The sequence below is a fragment of the Chiloscyllium plagiosum genome, unplaced genomic scaffold (genome assembly GCF_037043375.1).
Source record: "Chiloscyllium plagiosum isolate Xiang-an unplaced genomic scaffold, Cpla_swu_hap1 HiC_scaffold_16, whole genome shotgun sequence".
NCBI classification, from domain to species: Eukaryota; Metazoa; Chordata; class Chondrichthyes; order Orectolobiformes; family Hemiscylliidae; genus Chiloscyllium; species Chiloscyllium plagiosum.
The window spans coordinates 41,566,496-41,582,436 of NW_028270154.1; the positions used below are offsets into that span (position 1 = coordinate 41,566,496).

Consider the following 15,941-nt stretch of genomic DNA (forward strand, 5'->3'; position numbering starts at 1 on the left):
CCTGTTCTTCAGAAATCCCAAACTTATCCTGGTATCTGCTTCCTTGGCATTGGGTGAGGATTGCCTGCATTTCCATTATCGGCCACCAATCATGGTGCTGCTGTTGAGTCTAGACATCTGTAGGTCATTTTATTGGTCTTTAGCTCATGGATGTAGAACCTCCTCTCAGATTTGAAATAATTAACTGGCCAACAGCAAAAAACTCAACTGAGAGCTTCTTGATCTAATGGAGGTAGGACTATCCCTAATGGAATAACTCCACAGAGGCACCCTGTCACCAAGTCACCCACGATTTACACACAGAGTCCTTGACACTGATCTAGTTCCCTCAGAACCAACTCTCAGAGAAAATAGGATGTCTGGCACTCCTGTTTATGTCTGTCAGCTAGGGTCCCTGGATTGCATCAAATTAGCAATCCCAATCAGGGAACTCCTATTCTGAGGTCCACCTGACTGATCATGTTATAATCACTACATCTAACATTTAAATGGAAATCAGAATCAATATCTTCATGTAAAGTGATGGCAAGTTAATCATGTTAGACTACCCTTCATCAGGGGTCCTCTCAATTATTATCATTGAACAAACAAGTGATAAGCAAATTCTTTATAATATTAGTTCTCAAAAGCTATCTTTGAAAATGCCAGCTGAATGTAGACAGAGACATTACAGAAAATTTGAGTAATATACTGTACTCAACTAGTTAAAGGCGGAATTGGTCAATGACATTAAAAAGACTGTAATTGGGACAGATGTGCAATAATGTATTAAGTGGCTGACAGCAATTTTATTGCTCTTTTTTGATTTTACAACTCTAATTATATCCATTTAGATTCAGGCATGAAATATTCAGCAAAATCACTTTTTCAAATTTTCTATTTATCATAGAAGAGGTTTGCACACTGGTAATTACAGAAGCTTTTCCAGAAGATTCGGGATTGTATAATTGTGTTGCAACTAACCGGTTTGGTGCGACATCGTGCTGTGCCCAGCTCACAGTCTATTCAGGTACAGTATGTACTGCATTGAGTGACCTGAACTCAAAAGCATTAAACAAAAATGCATGCTGGCACCATATAATAGTTTGCATGCGCAATGCAAATCATATTCCATAAAATTGACTTCACTTAAAGAGTCTTACAAAACATTATCTGCAATAAAAATGTAACAACTTATTAGCAGTTTTAATTTCTGATCATGGTTCAAAATATCCAGTTATGTAAAAGTCTTATTAAGTGGACACACTATCTAGAATTTGAATATTCTCTGATCCTACTGATCCTAGAGGAAAATTACCTTAATTGCTATGTTGTAAATGCATTCAAAAAGCTTTTTAAAATTCAGTGTATAGTGGCCAGAGCACTTCCACCACCTGTCTTCCCAACCCAACTATTGCATTGTGTAGCTCTACTCAATGCTACCAAAGTAACAATTGTTCTCATTCATCTCAAAGGTAAGCCTGACAATATTTTTCAGCATTTAATATAGGGCACTTGAAATATAAAAAAACTATAGCATTAGACTAGACAATGTTTTATGTTAATTGCCTGGGTAAGATTCTCCATTAAAATTTGTTCACTGTCCTTTCATTGCTCTTGTATATCATCCTTGCTTTTCTATTAATTTTCTCAACCACAGAACTGATTATTTAACAAAAACATGTATCCTCATCAAGGAGAACACTGAATGAATTATGCATTTGCAAAATTTTGAGTTGAGCATTGGAAAGTAAAACATTAGCCCAATTTTTTTATATCCAGTATCAATATTTAGTGCTTTCAGTTTACATATTCAATATCCTTACACTACAATTTAAACAGCAACATCTCTTTCGTACACGAGGCAGATGTAGGAGCTCAAAAGGTAATGATAGAGGAGCCTCAGCCCCTCACCAATTATCCATTGGTTTGAGGTTCTGACAGCTTCTCTGGATGAGAGCAGGCTGACTATGACACATGGTGCAGGAAACCATTCAAGCATGGACCGTACAAATGAATGCACATGGTTTAGGAGATAGCATAGTTCAGGGAATATAAACGTGAGTGCCAAAGACTATGTTGGTTTCCCAAAACCAAGGTAAAGGACATTTCAGGGCTGGAGAGGAACCAATGGTTGGAGTGGAATGATCTGGTTGTCATAGTACACTTAGATACCAATGGCAAACGTAAAACTAAGAAAGAGGTTCTGCTGAGTAGTATGCACAGTGAGAGGCTGAATTGAAAAGCACAGCCACAGGGTAATAATCTTTGGACTGCTACCTGAGCCACTGGCATAGGATAAATAAGATTAGACAGTGAAATGAGTGACTCAAAGATTGGGTGAAAGAAGTGGGTTTCAGTTTATTGTGCAAATTATGTTTGTAGTTTATTGTTATTATTTGGTAACTTGGATTCAAAGTGAAGGAAGAACACATTTTAGTTTTCAGTTCAATGAAAGTCACTTTAATAACAAAGGTAAGAAAGTTATTTTAAGCAGTGAACTCAAAAAAAGATTCCCAAGAAAGTACGCAATTTAGTTAAATTCCTCAATCATCTACCTGGAGAGTTAATTGCTTGTTTACAAAGTTGAGTTTCCTGTTACATAAACAAATGGAGAAGTCAGATTAGCAGAATGGCAGATGTTTACTTTGTAGAAGTCTGTAGGCTATACGAGTTAGTAGAAATATTGAGAATGTCTGGAGTAGGAAAAAGTAATCCAAGATGGAGGACGGGGAAAATTTCTGGCTGTAACTGGCTGCTCCTTTTGTTTTTGATGTATTTTAGGTGGTGAAGGTGATCGAATTCCAGAAGCAGCAATTGCTGTTATAAATGCTTTGGCATTGTTTTGGAACTTTGGAGGAAAAAAAAGTCAAAAACAACGGCACTTTTTTAAAAGGGAGAGGGACAGACAAAAGCAGTATATGGTGAGGTCAGGGCAGGAGAGAGAGAAAGAGAGAGAGAAAGAAACCCACACTGCTAACTGACACACAAATGAATTTGTTCAGTAACTGCCTTTGCTGTTGAATTCATGTATCGCTGGACATTGGCGTGCATCGGGGAAATTAACAAACAGTGAAATTCACAACTAATCTTGGAGGAACCTGTTTGGGAGAGGTCGCAGCATAGAAACAGATAAGTGAATAGTTTTAAGTGTGGCCTTGGTGCCTTGCTGTAAATCTGCAGTACTGAATAGAGTGGGTTCTTTCTTGATTATATGTTTTTATTGAGATATGTCTCTTGATTAAACTTAAAAATATAAGCCATAAGTATTAAGTTAGCCTGGAACAGTGTTTTGTAGAGCAATAAGATGGTGTTATTTTCTGGGTCTGTAGATTGGAAGAAGCAAAAATGGCCCTTAGTAGAGTGATATGATCTTCTTGTCGGATGTGGGAATTTAGGGAGAATTTACTTGTTACTGAGGATTATATGTGCAATAAATGCCATTGGTTGCGAATCGTATCGCATTGAATGGATCAGCTGGAGTGACAGTTAGAGGCAATGAGGAATTTACAAGAGCAAGGGGGTGTAATGGATGGCAGGTATAGGAAGGGAGAAAAGTCGCAGACACAGTCACCTCAAAGGTTTAACTCCAGGAAAGGAAGAGAGGTAGGCAGCTCGTGCAAGAGTTTTATGTGGCTATCCCCATTTCAAACAAGTATGCTGTTTTGGAAAATGGAGGGGGTAATGAATTCTCGGGGAATGTAGCACAAACAGCCAAGTTTCTGGTATCGAAACTGGCTTTAATGCAATGAGGGGTAGGTAGGGTTCTAAGAGATTGATTGTGTTAGGGGACTCTCTAGTCCAAAATACAGACAGACCTTTCTGTGGCCAACAGTGAAGAATTAGAATGGTGCATTGCTTCCCTGGTGCCAGAATCCAGGATGTCTCAGAGGGTGCAGACTGTTCTCAAGGGAGAGAGGACCCAGCAAGAGGTTATTGTACACATTGGAACCAACAACATAGGAAGAGAAAAGGATGAAATTCTGAATACAGAGAGTTAGGCAGGAATTTAAAATGGAGGTCCTTGAGTGTAGTAATATCTGTATTACAACCGGTGCTACGAGCTAGTGATGGTAGGAATAGGAGGATACAGCAGATGAATGTGTGGCTGAGGAGCTGGTATATGGGAGAAGGATTCACATTTTTGGATGATTGGAATCTCTTTTAGGGTAGAAGTGACCTGTACAAGAAGGAGGGATTGCACCTAAATTGGAAGGGGACTAATATACTGGCAGGGAGATTTGCTAGAGCTGCTCAGGAGGATTTAAACTAGTACAGTAGGGGGTGGGATCCAGAGAGATAGTGAGGAAAGGGATCGATCTGAGACTGGTACCGTTGAGAACAGAAGTGAATCAAACAGTCAGGGCAGGCAGGGACAAGGTTGGACTGATAAATTAAACTGCATTTATTTCAATGCAAGGGACCTAACAAGGAAGGCAGATGAACTCAGGGCTTGGTTAGGAACATGAGACTGGGATATCATAGCAATTACAGAAACATTGCTCAGGGATGGACAGGACTGGCAGCTTTATGTTCTAGGATACAAATGTGACAGGAAGGACAGAAAGGGAGGCAAGAGAGGAGGGGGAGTGGCGTTTTTGATAAGGGATAGCATTACAGCTGTACTTAGGGAGGATATTCCTGGAAATAAATCCAGGGAAGTTATTTGGGTGGAACTGAGAAATAAGAAAGGGATACTCACCTTATTGGGATTGTATTATAGATCCCCTAATAGTCAGAGGGAAATTGAGAAACAAATTTGTAAGGCGATCTGTTATCTGTAAGAATAATATGGTAGTTATGGTAGGGGATTTTAACTTTCCAAACATAAACTGGGACTGCTGTAGTGTTAAGGTTTAGATGGAGAGGAATTTGTTAAGTGTGTACAAGAAAATCTTTTGATTCAGAATGTGGATGTACCTACTAGAAAAGGTGCAAAGCGTAACCTACTCTTGGGAAATAAGGCAGGGCAGGTGACTGAGGTGTCAATGGGGGAGCACTTTGGGTTCAGCAACCATAATTCTATTAGTTTTAAGATAGTAATGGAAAAAGATAGACCAGATCTAAAAGTTGAAGTTCTAAGTTGAAGAAAAGCCAATTTTGACGGTATTAGGCAAGAAGTTTCAAAAGCTGATTGGAGGCAGATGTTTGCAGGTAAAGGGACAGCTGGAAAATGGGAAGCCTTCAGTAATGAGATAACGAGAGTCTAGAGACAGTATATTCCTGTTAGGGTGAAAGGAAAGACTGATAGGTATAGGGAATGCTGGATGACTAAAGAAATTGAGGGTTTGGTTAAGAAAAAGAAGGAAGCATATGTCAGGTATAGACAAGATAGATCAAGTGAATCCTTAGAAGAGTATAAAGGCAGTCGGAGTATACTTAAGAGAGAAATCATGAAGGCAAATAGGGAACATGAAATAACTTGAATTTTTTTTTTACAAATGCATTAAAAAAGGGTAACTAGGGAGAGAATAGGGCTCCTCAAAGATCAGCAAGGCAGCCTTTGTGTGGAGCCGCAGGAAATGGGGAAGAATCTAAATAAGTATTTTGCATCATATTTACTGTGGAAAAGGACGTGGAAGATATAGAATGTAGGGAAATAGATGGTGACACCTTGAAAAATGTCCGTATTACAGACGAGGAAGTGCTGGATGTCTTGAAATGCATAAAAGTGGATAAATCCCCAGGACCTAATCAGGTGTACTCTCAAACTCTATGGGAAGCTAGGGAAGTGATTGCTGGGCCTCTTGCTGAGATATTTGTATCATTGATAGTCACAGGTGAAGTGCTGGAAGACTGGAGGTTGGCTAATGTTTAAGAAAGGTGGTGAGGATGAGTCAGGGAACTATAAACCAGTGAGAGCCTGACATTAGTGGTGGGCATGTTGTTTGAGGGAATTCTGAGGGACAGGATACACATGTATTTAGAAAGGCAAGGACTGATTAGGGACAGGCAACATGGCTTTGTGATCACAACTTCCCTTCCCGCATGGTTGACGATGCCCTCCAGCACATCTCCTCCACTTAACGCACCACCGCCCTTGAACCCCACCCCTCCTAACGCAACAAAGCCAGAACCCTTCTGGTCCTCACCTTCCACCCCACCAACCTCCACCGCTTCTGCCTCCTCCAAACAGATCCCCACCAGAGATATATTCCCCGTGCACCCCACACTTATCAGCATTCCAAAAAGACCATTCCCTCTGTGACTCCCTAATCAGGTCCACGCCCCCCACAACCCATTCCTGGCACCTTTCCCTGCCACCGCAGGAAGTGCAAAACCTGCGCCCACACCACTCCCCTCACCTCTGTCCAAGGCCCAAGGGATCCTTCCACATCCATCAGAAATTCACCTGCACCTACACCAATGTCAACTACTGCATCTGTTGCACCTGGTGTGGTCTCCTCTACATCGGGGAGACAGGACGCCTTCTTGCAGATCGTTTCAGAGAAGATCTCTGTGACACCTGCACCCACCAACCCCACCACCCCATGGCTAATCATATCAGCTCCCCTTCCCACCCCGTCAAGGACACGCAGGTCCTGGGCCTCCTCCATTGCCAAACCATTACCACCTGATGCCTGGAGGAGGAACGCCTCATATTCTGCCTTGGGACCCTGCAACCATACGGGATGAATGTGGATTTCAACAGCTTCCTCATTTCCCTTCCCCCCACATTATCCCAGTCCCAAGCCTCCAACTCCGGCACCGCCAGTTGGACATGTCCATCACTGCCCCCCACCCCCAACCTACCACCTTCTCCCTCACTTTCATCCATCTGTTGCTTTCCCAGCTACCTCCCCCCAACTCCACTCCCTCCCATTTATCTCTCAGCCCCAACCCACAAGCCTCCTCGAAACATCGATTCTACTGCTCCTCGGATGCTGCCTGACCCGCGGTGCGTTTCCAGCATCACACTTTTGACTTTGATATTCAGCATCTGCAGTCCTCGCTTTCTGTGTCGGAAATCATGTCTCACAAACTTGATTGAGTTTTTTGAAGAAGTAACAAAGAAGATTAATGAGGTCAGAAGCGGTAGACGTGATCTATATGGACTTCAGTAAGGTGTTCGACAAGGTTCCCCATGGGAGACTGGTTAGCAAGGTTAGATCTCTCAGAATACAGGGAGAACTAGCCATTTGGATATAGAACTGGCTCAAAGGTAGAAGACAGAGAGGGTGGTGGTGGAGGGTTGTTTTTCAGGTTGGAGGCCTGTGACCAGTGGAGTGCCACATGGATCATTCCTGAGTCCACTACTTTTTGTCATTTATATAAATGATTTGGATGTGAGCTTAAGAGGTATAGTCAGTAAGTTTGCAGATGACACCAAAATCGGAGGTGTAGTGGACAGCGAAGAAGGTTACCTTGGATAACAATGGGACCTTGATCAGATGAGCCAATGGGCTGAGGAGTGGCAGATGTATTTTAATTCAGATAAATATAAGGTGCTGCATTTTGAGAAAGCAAATATTAGCAGGACTTATCCACTTAATGGTAAGGTCCTAGGGAGTGTTGCTGAACAAAGAGACCTTGGAGTGCAGGTTCATAGCTCCTTGAAAGTGGAGTCGCAGGTAGATAGGATAGTGAAGAAGGCATTTGGTATGCTTTCCTTCATTGGTCAGAGTATTAAGTACAGGAGTTGGGAGGTCATGTTGCGGCTGTACAAGGACATTGGTTAGACCACTTTTGGAATATTGTGTGCAACTCTGGTCTCCTTCCTATCAGAAGAATGTTGTGAAACTTGAAAGGGTTCAGAAAAGATTTACAAGGATGTTGCCAGGGTTGGAGGATTTGAGCTATAGGTAGAGGTTGAATAGGCTAGGGCTGTTTTCCCTGGAGCACCAAAGGCTGAGGGGTGACCTTATAGAGGTTTGTAAAATCATGAGAGGCATGGATAGGGTAATTAGACAAGATCTTTTCCCTGGATTGGGGGAGTCCAAACTAGAGGGCGTAGGTTTAAGGTGAGAGGAGAAAGATATAAAAAGGACCTAAGGGGCAACTTTTTCATGCAGAGGGTGGTGCGTGTATGGTATGATCTGCCAGAGAAAGTGGTGGAGGCTGGTACAATTGCAACATTTAAAAGGCATTAAATGGATATATGAATAAGAAGGGTTAGGAGGGATATGGGCGAGGTGCTGGCAGGTGGGACTAGATTGGGTTGAGATATCTGGTCGGCATGGACGAATTGGACTGAAGGATCTGTTTCTGTGTTGTACATCTCTATGACTGTCTGACTCTATGTAGCCAAAATATCAGAGACTAGAAAATGCCTTTGGATAATTAGAGCTAAAAGTATATCTTAAATTGTAATCTGAGGAAAAGGAATTTGAGTAACACTTAATGATTTATGATTGGAGAGATACTTCATTGGGATTGATGATTGAAAAAGATATTGCTGGGAAAGGGTTTAACCTTCATTTTGCTGATCATGTTAAGCACTTTCTAAATTATTATATATCCTGTTTTTTTTCTCTTTTGTGTGTTACGATCCTAGCTCATGGTAAAGCTGGACCAATCAGAATCCAGGGTGACTTGATTTGAAGTTCATTTTTGCAGTTGGTTTTATGGTGGATAACCACTTAACATATTCACACAAAATTAAATGTGTGTCAACAGATGTACTCCACAATGGAGAAAGAGATGAAGCTCTGAAGAGTCATCTGGACTCAAAATATTAGCTTGGTCCCACTCCACTGATGCTGCCTGATCCATTGTGATTTTCAATATTTTTTGTTTTCAATGGAGAAAGAGGGTGTGAGTCTGATTTTGATTCTGAAAATGTTTAAAATCTACATATCCGATAACTCTCTGTTATTTTTATGAATTTCTTTGGAGAGATCCCATGATTAGAATTTCATTCTGTTTTACTGGGGTTTAATGCAATGATTGCGTAATCTATAAGTCATTCATGTTACAAGAAAACTTTTGTAACAGACATTTCATCAAGAGAAAATATGAAAGAAAACAAATGTTATGATCTGAATTGACTTGTGTAGAATATAATTGTTATATCAATCATTGTGTCTTTAACTGATAGATATTGGGACAGCAAACTTTGTTTTAACTGGCACCTTATGAGCCAGCATTCTCAATAAATCAGCAAAAATTATATGCCTCAAATATTGCAAATTTTACTGTATTATCCTGTCCAATTATTGTAGTTTTTTTAAACTTAGTTACCTCCATGTAAATACACTTGTTACTCAATAAATGGCCACTCGAAATATCAACTGTTGATTCAATTTTGAGTCACCTTCTCCTCAAATACCACGATCTACCGTAATGTCTGAGTAGTCAGTTAAGGGTGCAACCTAGAAGGCTTTCTGCTGGAAAGTTTTATTTAAGGCAAAGTTGCATTATTATTTATGTGGTTGATGTTGTAAATGAAGTACAACAGTGATGTGTCTACAACCTGCATTACATTTATAAAACTTAGTATGTGTTTTTACATTGATTATGTGGATCTCCTGATTATCCGGAATATATGATCAACTGGCATATTCCTGGTCACATAGGTGCTGGATAATAAACATTTTGCTGTACTGTCAAAGTAAAATACAATTGATAATCTGAGGATATTTTGATAAAAAGTGAAAACGTCTCTTCAAGGTACCTTTTCAATTTTTGAAGGGGAGTTTAGGTACAATAAGATTGGTCATGCATTGTTATTATTTGGGATCTTGGGACCAAAAGTAGAGAAAAGTAGATTTTAGTTTTCAGTTCAATGAAGGTAATTTTTTTTAATAAAATGTCAGAAAGTTATTTTGAGCAGTAAACAACAGGCAGCTTTTCCAAGGAAATATGTGGTTTAAGTTAAACAACTCAATTAGCTACCTGGAGAGTTAATTGCTGCATACTTACAAAGTTAAGTTTTATGTAACAAGACCAGATGGCCAAATATCACTAGTAGGTTGAATTCAGAACAGCAATTTTTTTTTAATTTGTAGAAGTCTGCGAGATATGCGAGTTGGCAGAGATCTCCAGGCTATCAGAATTGGAAAGAAGTTTTAAGCTACTTCAGCAGTCCAACGTGAAGAGCTGGAATGAGTTATATGAGTCAAATGTGAAAGAGCTGACAGCAATATTTCATTAGGATTGAATGCCAGTAAAGAATATTGCTTAGAAAAGGGTTGAATCTTTCTTTTTGCCATTTATGTAAAGATATTTCCATCTTGTCATATAGATTTCTTTTTTGTGTAATGAACTTACAGTTTTTGTTAAAAGAACATTGACAGCATGGTGTGAATATGTTCAGTAATTGACCGCCATGGCTACCAAACTGTGAAAATAAACATATTGCCATATTTCACTCTGAGACCTGACATGTTCAGTTTTGCTCTCAGCTGGGATTATGAAAATATGGTACTGGCATCAGTACTGGGGGAAGAGGGAGTTGTGCCAATAGAATGGGCTTTATCTGAAATGGTCTGGGACCAGTGTCCTGGTGAGTCAGATAATGAAGGGTTTAAAGATAAATACTGGGGGTGAGGTCAAATTTGGAAAATTAACAAAATAGTAGAAGCTAACAATGCAGGCAGCAATGTGAGTAATGGTAATGTGAATGGTTACTGAACAGTGGTGGAAGTCATTTATAGGCTTCCAAATACTAATTATACTGTCAGAGTATTAAAGTATTGGAACATGTAACAAAGGAAATGAAATAATTGTAGTAATATGCTTCAGATCTCTTAGGTAGTCTGAGGTATTGAGCGAACATGTATTTTGCATGAACTTTGGAATAGAAGTGGTAGAGGTTCTAACTTTCTTACTACAACACGTTGCTCAGGAATCTCTGCCACAGGAAGACCCGATGGATAAGGAAGGTGTCTTCATAACACAATCATACAGTTTGATTATCAACCTGTAAAACCTTCCCAAACCTGCTTATGGCATGTGTGGGAAGGTTTTACAGGTTGATAATCAAACTGTATGATTGTGTTATGAAGACACCTTCCTTATCCATCAGGTTCTTGGGGTCAGACCTAATCTGGAGTGGAAGGTTCAGTGGAAGGAGTTTCACCCACTGCAAGACAAGACTTCGATATAATTTTTAGGTTACTTACAGTGTGAAAACAGGCCTATCAGCCCAACAAATCCACACCGACCCACCGAAGAGCAACCCACCCATACATTTACCCCTTCACCTAACACTACGGGCAATTTAGCATAGCCCATTCACCTAACCTGCATATTTTTGGACTGTGGGAGGAAACCGGAGCAAACTCACGCAGACAAAGGGACAACGTGCAAACTCCTCACAGACAGTTGCCTGAGGTGGGAATTGAACCTGGGTCTCTCACGCTGTGAAGTAGCAATGCTAACCATTGTGCCACCATGCCACCCAAAAGACTTCAATATGATGGTTGAGCAGGACCCTTGTTTTCATATAAACTGGATCAGTGTAAGTGTCAGACCTTAAAAATAACTTTTTAGAATGATTTATGACACTTCCCTGAACAATATGTTTTTAAACCAACTAGTGATTAAGCTATTTTAGATTTAATATTGTACAATAAGACTGGGTCTATTTGAAATCTCATAGGAAACCCCCACTGAGAAATACTGATCATAATGCAATCTAATTCCACATTATGTTTAAAAATGAGATACTCCAAGCATTTAACAAAGCCAAGATTGGAGAGTTCACTTAGCGTGATTGGGTAAATAGATGGAAAAAGATATGAATTTTAAGTTCCAACGGTTGACTTAAATAAACAATACAAAAAAACACTCTATTGAAAACACTCAGTGAGAAAGAACCATCCTGTCTTACCAAAGAGATGTCAGAGAATATTGGATTAAAGCAAGAGGTTTGAAGTGTTACAAAGATTGAAGCAAATCTGAGGATTTGAAGTGATTTAGGAACCATGGGCAGAATCTCATAAGGGTCTCTATGACGACGGCCTTGTGAGATTTGAGGCAGAATCAGCTGGGAAGTCTGGTGAGGCCTGTCTCAGTGTGAGAAGCAGCTTGGAATATCTTTGATGCTTTTGCCAAACAGGCAAGGTGAGTTATTTACTAGCAAGTGATGAATTGTCAATTAAGGGGAATTATTGCTTGTTAATTGCCTTGTTAACTGCCCAACTCACCTCATTAACATTCAATTTCCTGAACAATTCATTGAACAAGCTAGACATAGAGAAATCTTAACAGGGCAATCAGAGCTGGTACCTGGCAACCTCAACTCACTGAATGCTCTGAAGGATGGCCAAGTTCTTAGCACCAAACAGCAACTCATGGCATAATCCATGGGCACCAACTGCACATACTGTCATCCATGGACATTGGCATCTAGCATTTGCCAATCCCTCACAACCATTATGGCACCACTCCAATACACAAGCAGCCCATTTAGGAAGCAATGATTCGCATTGCAGGGTGCATTGGCAATCAGTATTGAAAGTCTGCTGCGAGGACACTCAGCACACAGGGAATGGCGCTCTGCTCAAGGAGTGGATCAGGCTGCATCTCAGGCCTGCTCACTTAGAGCTTGCCCATTTAATGTGCTGGCAGCTATCAAGCCTTGCCTTGCCATACCAGTTAGCGCATTGGCACTTCAGCCAGAATCACCAGCTATCAATACTGCTGTACTGATCAACTCTGTTGCACAGTCAAATTAGGAACCTGGGTTTGGGCATGTGCCTTGATGCATGGCACATTAATGCTAACAGTATGTACCAGCTGTCTGCATGGCAAACACACTGTATGTGCCTTCAATCAAATGGCCATGTTGGAACGTTGGTTGGGACAGTTGCAGACCAGTCAAGAGGGGTTTGCTGTCAGCAAGGCGGTTCTTTGGTGGGGGGAGGGAGAAGTAGAGGTAGTAGTGGAGGTGGGACAAGAGCGGTGATGGGGAAAATTCAAGGTGTATGAGAGGGAAATGCAGAAGTGCATCAAAGGATGTGATAAGCTACAGGGTGGTGGGGGTGGTTGGCCATGACCATCAACCTGGCCTCCACAGGGTGAGTGTAGGGGACCAGGGCGGGCATCATTATGGTATAATGTCAGAGTTCAGGGAGCAGGAAGGTGAATTTTCACATTGGTAGGTTCCCACATTAGAGGGATTGATGGAAATGGGTTGTTGGGGTTGGACAACGTAGAAAAGGACATAGTCGAGTAGAGAAGCTACCCCATTCCCTGGTGTGACTCACCGTTCTGCAACTGAAAAATGATTGGCTAAAAGAACAGGATCTATGTTTGCTGGACATTAGGACTTTAAAGGGGTGAATCCATGAAGCTTGGATTCGCAAACCAAACCCTGGTTACATTTGATTTGCAAACACTTATTTGCCCATATGCAATGTATGAACAAATGGACTAATACATAACGTGTTGATCAAAGATGGATTACACTATGCTATTGGTGCTGGCAAAACCAATATTGCCATCTCAGTGATGTAGGAGTTAGCAGCAATGACTTAAAAGGAGGTAAACATTGGACAGAAACATCCCATTATTTGTAAAACTTCAAAGGCTACTGGGTGACGAGGTGAATGTCACTGCATTGTGAGTCATGTAAATGTGATGATGGACTCTAATGAATGCAATAGAAAGTGGAGTGGTTGAGGTGGGTCTGGAATGGGAAAGACTTGGATGTAATACGTTGGTCACTCAGGCAACATGTTGGTTCACAAACTGCAACCAGGGCCTTGGTGGAGCAGATGGTCGGAAAACTGATGGTCCATTTCACAGTTTGCTGTAGTTTGGAGGGACCTCCAGTATGATCTGGACATTCTGGCACACTGTATTCTACCCAATTGAAGCAGGCAACGAGGTGATGTAAAACTAAGGGAATAGGTGAAGTTATCTGAGAAGTGGAATAAGGACACTGAGCTGGAGGCAGCTCTCTCATTGTGGATGATGGAGCTCAGCTATGTTGGGCTCTAAAAGGCAGGCAGGATCTGATTGACATCCGGTTCCTGTAGATGCCAGTTGGGTGCAGAAGACATCATGGGCTGTCAAGGTTAAAATGCCAGCAGTTGGATTGCATTGTGGGGAAAAACTGAAGCCTGTATGTTTCCTTTGTGTTCACTTTTGCTGACTCACAATCAAACATGCTGACTCATGTTTAGACTTGTCTGAGTACTTGTCTGTGATGTTCTCCGAGTGGATAATGACAAGATATGTGTGATCACTTAGAATTGAAGAAAGCAGAGACTCCGAGAGAGTTGTTAGAAAGGATGAAGATAAAGACAAAAAGGCAGTATGACTGGGGTGAGGGAATGAGGTTGCACGTGTGAGGGAGTGTCAGTTTTAGGCAGCATGGCTTTGTGCTGCTGTGACATAACCTTAGCAGTGAAGAGCAATGCCAGTTTGCTCAGCTGCATTTCAGGCACAAGGGATGTCATCCTTTCAGTAAGTAGTGAGTTGTTCAAGGAATGGTGAGTGGTAAGACAGGGAGAGAATCAGACATGATGGATGCCATAGGGGTGGGGTAGGTAGTTAATCAAACGAGTTTAATAAGATGGAGAAGAGATCCTCTAGGTTTCACGATGAGAAGTCCTCCAAAAAAAAACTTAATGCAACTCGCACTTACCCAAAAAAGCATAAAATTCAGCCCCTGACCACTTGATAGTTAGCAAAAAGGGGAATATATATATAATCTATAGAATAAACTAACCATAAAAATAAAAACACATTGTAAAAGCTTTTATAATTATATAGAGTGAGTAGAAAACATATTACATACTGAGAAGAGACAGTAAACTAGGGGCCAATCAAAAATGAAGAAAATGAGGCACACAATGTCAGCAAGATAGAGTACTGAATAAATAATGGATTAATATGTGCTTCAAATCCCTTGGCCCTGATGGCTGAGAGATTAGGGCTATAAAAGAGATAGTTACAGAGCTAATGCATACACAGGTTATGAGTTTCCAAAGCTCCTTAAATTCTGCAACAATCCCAGAGGATTGTAAGTTAGTGAATGCAACAGTGTTATTCAAGAAAGATGGGAGAGTAAAAGCAGGAACTATAGATCAGATACCCTAATATCTACCACCAAGAAAGTGCTGCATTCTTTTATTAACTAAGTCTTAACAATGTACTCAAAAGAGCATGGTAAAATGAGAATAAGTCAAAATGGTTTTACAAAAGAGAAATTCTGTAACTAATAGGGTTGTGGTAGGATTGATAACCGGGAACCAGTAGATGTGGTGAACATAGAAACTAGGAACAGGAGTAGGCCATCTGGCCCTTTGAGTTAGCTCCACCATTTAATCTGATCATGGCCGATTTTCTATCTCAACCTCATATTCCCTCTTCCTTCTTTAGTATCTAAATAATTATGAATCACTCTCTTGAATATACTCAGTGACCCAGGCTCTACAGCCTCTGTAGGAGAACATTCCACAGATTGCCCACCCTCTGAGTGAAGAAATGTTTCGTCATCTCAGCTCTGAATGGTTTACTCCAGATCCTCTGACCCCAAGGTCTAGATACCCCAGTTAGGGACAATATCCTCCCAGCATCTATTCTGTTCAGTCCTGTTAGAATTTTATACATTTCAATCAGATCGTTGTTATAAACGCCAGTGAAGACAGACCCAGTTAAACAAATGTCTCCTCATTTGACAATCCTGCCATTGCCCGGTATCAGCCCAGTGAAATCTCACTGCACTCCCTTTATGGAAAGTCTGTCTTTCCTGAGGTAGGGAAACCAAACTGCATACAATACTTCAAGTGCAGTCTTACCAAGGCCCTGTATGACTAGTAATTCATCCCTACTTATGAACTCAAATCCTCTTGTAAAGAAGGCCCCCATACCATTTGCTGTCCTAATTGCTTGTTTCACCTGACTGTTTACCTTCATTGACTGATGTATAAAGATACTAGATCCTCTGTCATCCACATTTCTCAATATATCACCATTTAAATAATGTTCTTCATACCAAAGTCTATAACTTCACATTTATTCTCATTATACTGCATTTTCCATGTGTTTGCCCACACACTCTACTTGTC

At 40.8% G+C, this 15,941-nt stretch overlaps 1 protein-coding gene across 6 annotated transcripts in view; it reads left to right on the top strand.

The window, feature by feature from the left end:
- The window catches only part of LOC122556630 (myotilin), a 144,834-nt gene that overhangs the window by 57,069 nt on the left and 71,824 nt on the right, over positions 1-15,941 (top strand). For all 6 annotated transcript variants that reach the window (XM_087995326.1, XM_043703556.2, XM_043703557.2 and 3 more), the window contains one exon: positions 890-1,009. In XM_087995326.1, coding sequence (XP_087851452.1) covers positions 890-1,009 — 120 coding nt within the window. The remainder of the gene's footprint in view (positions 1-889; positions 1,010-15,941) is intronic.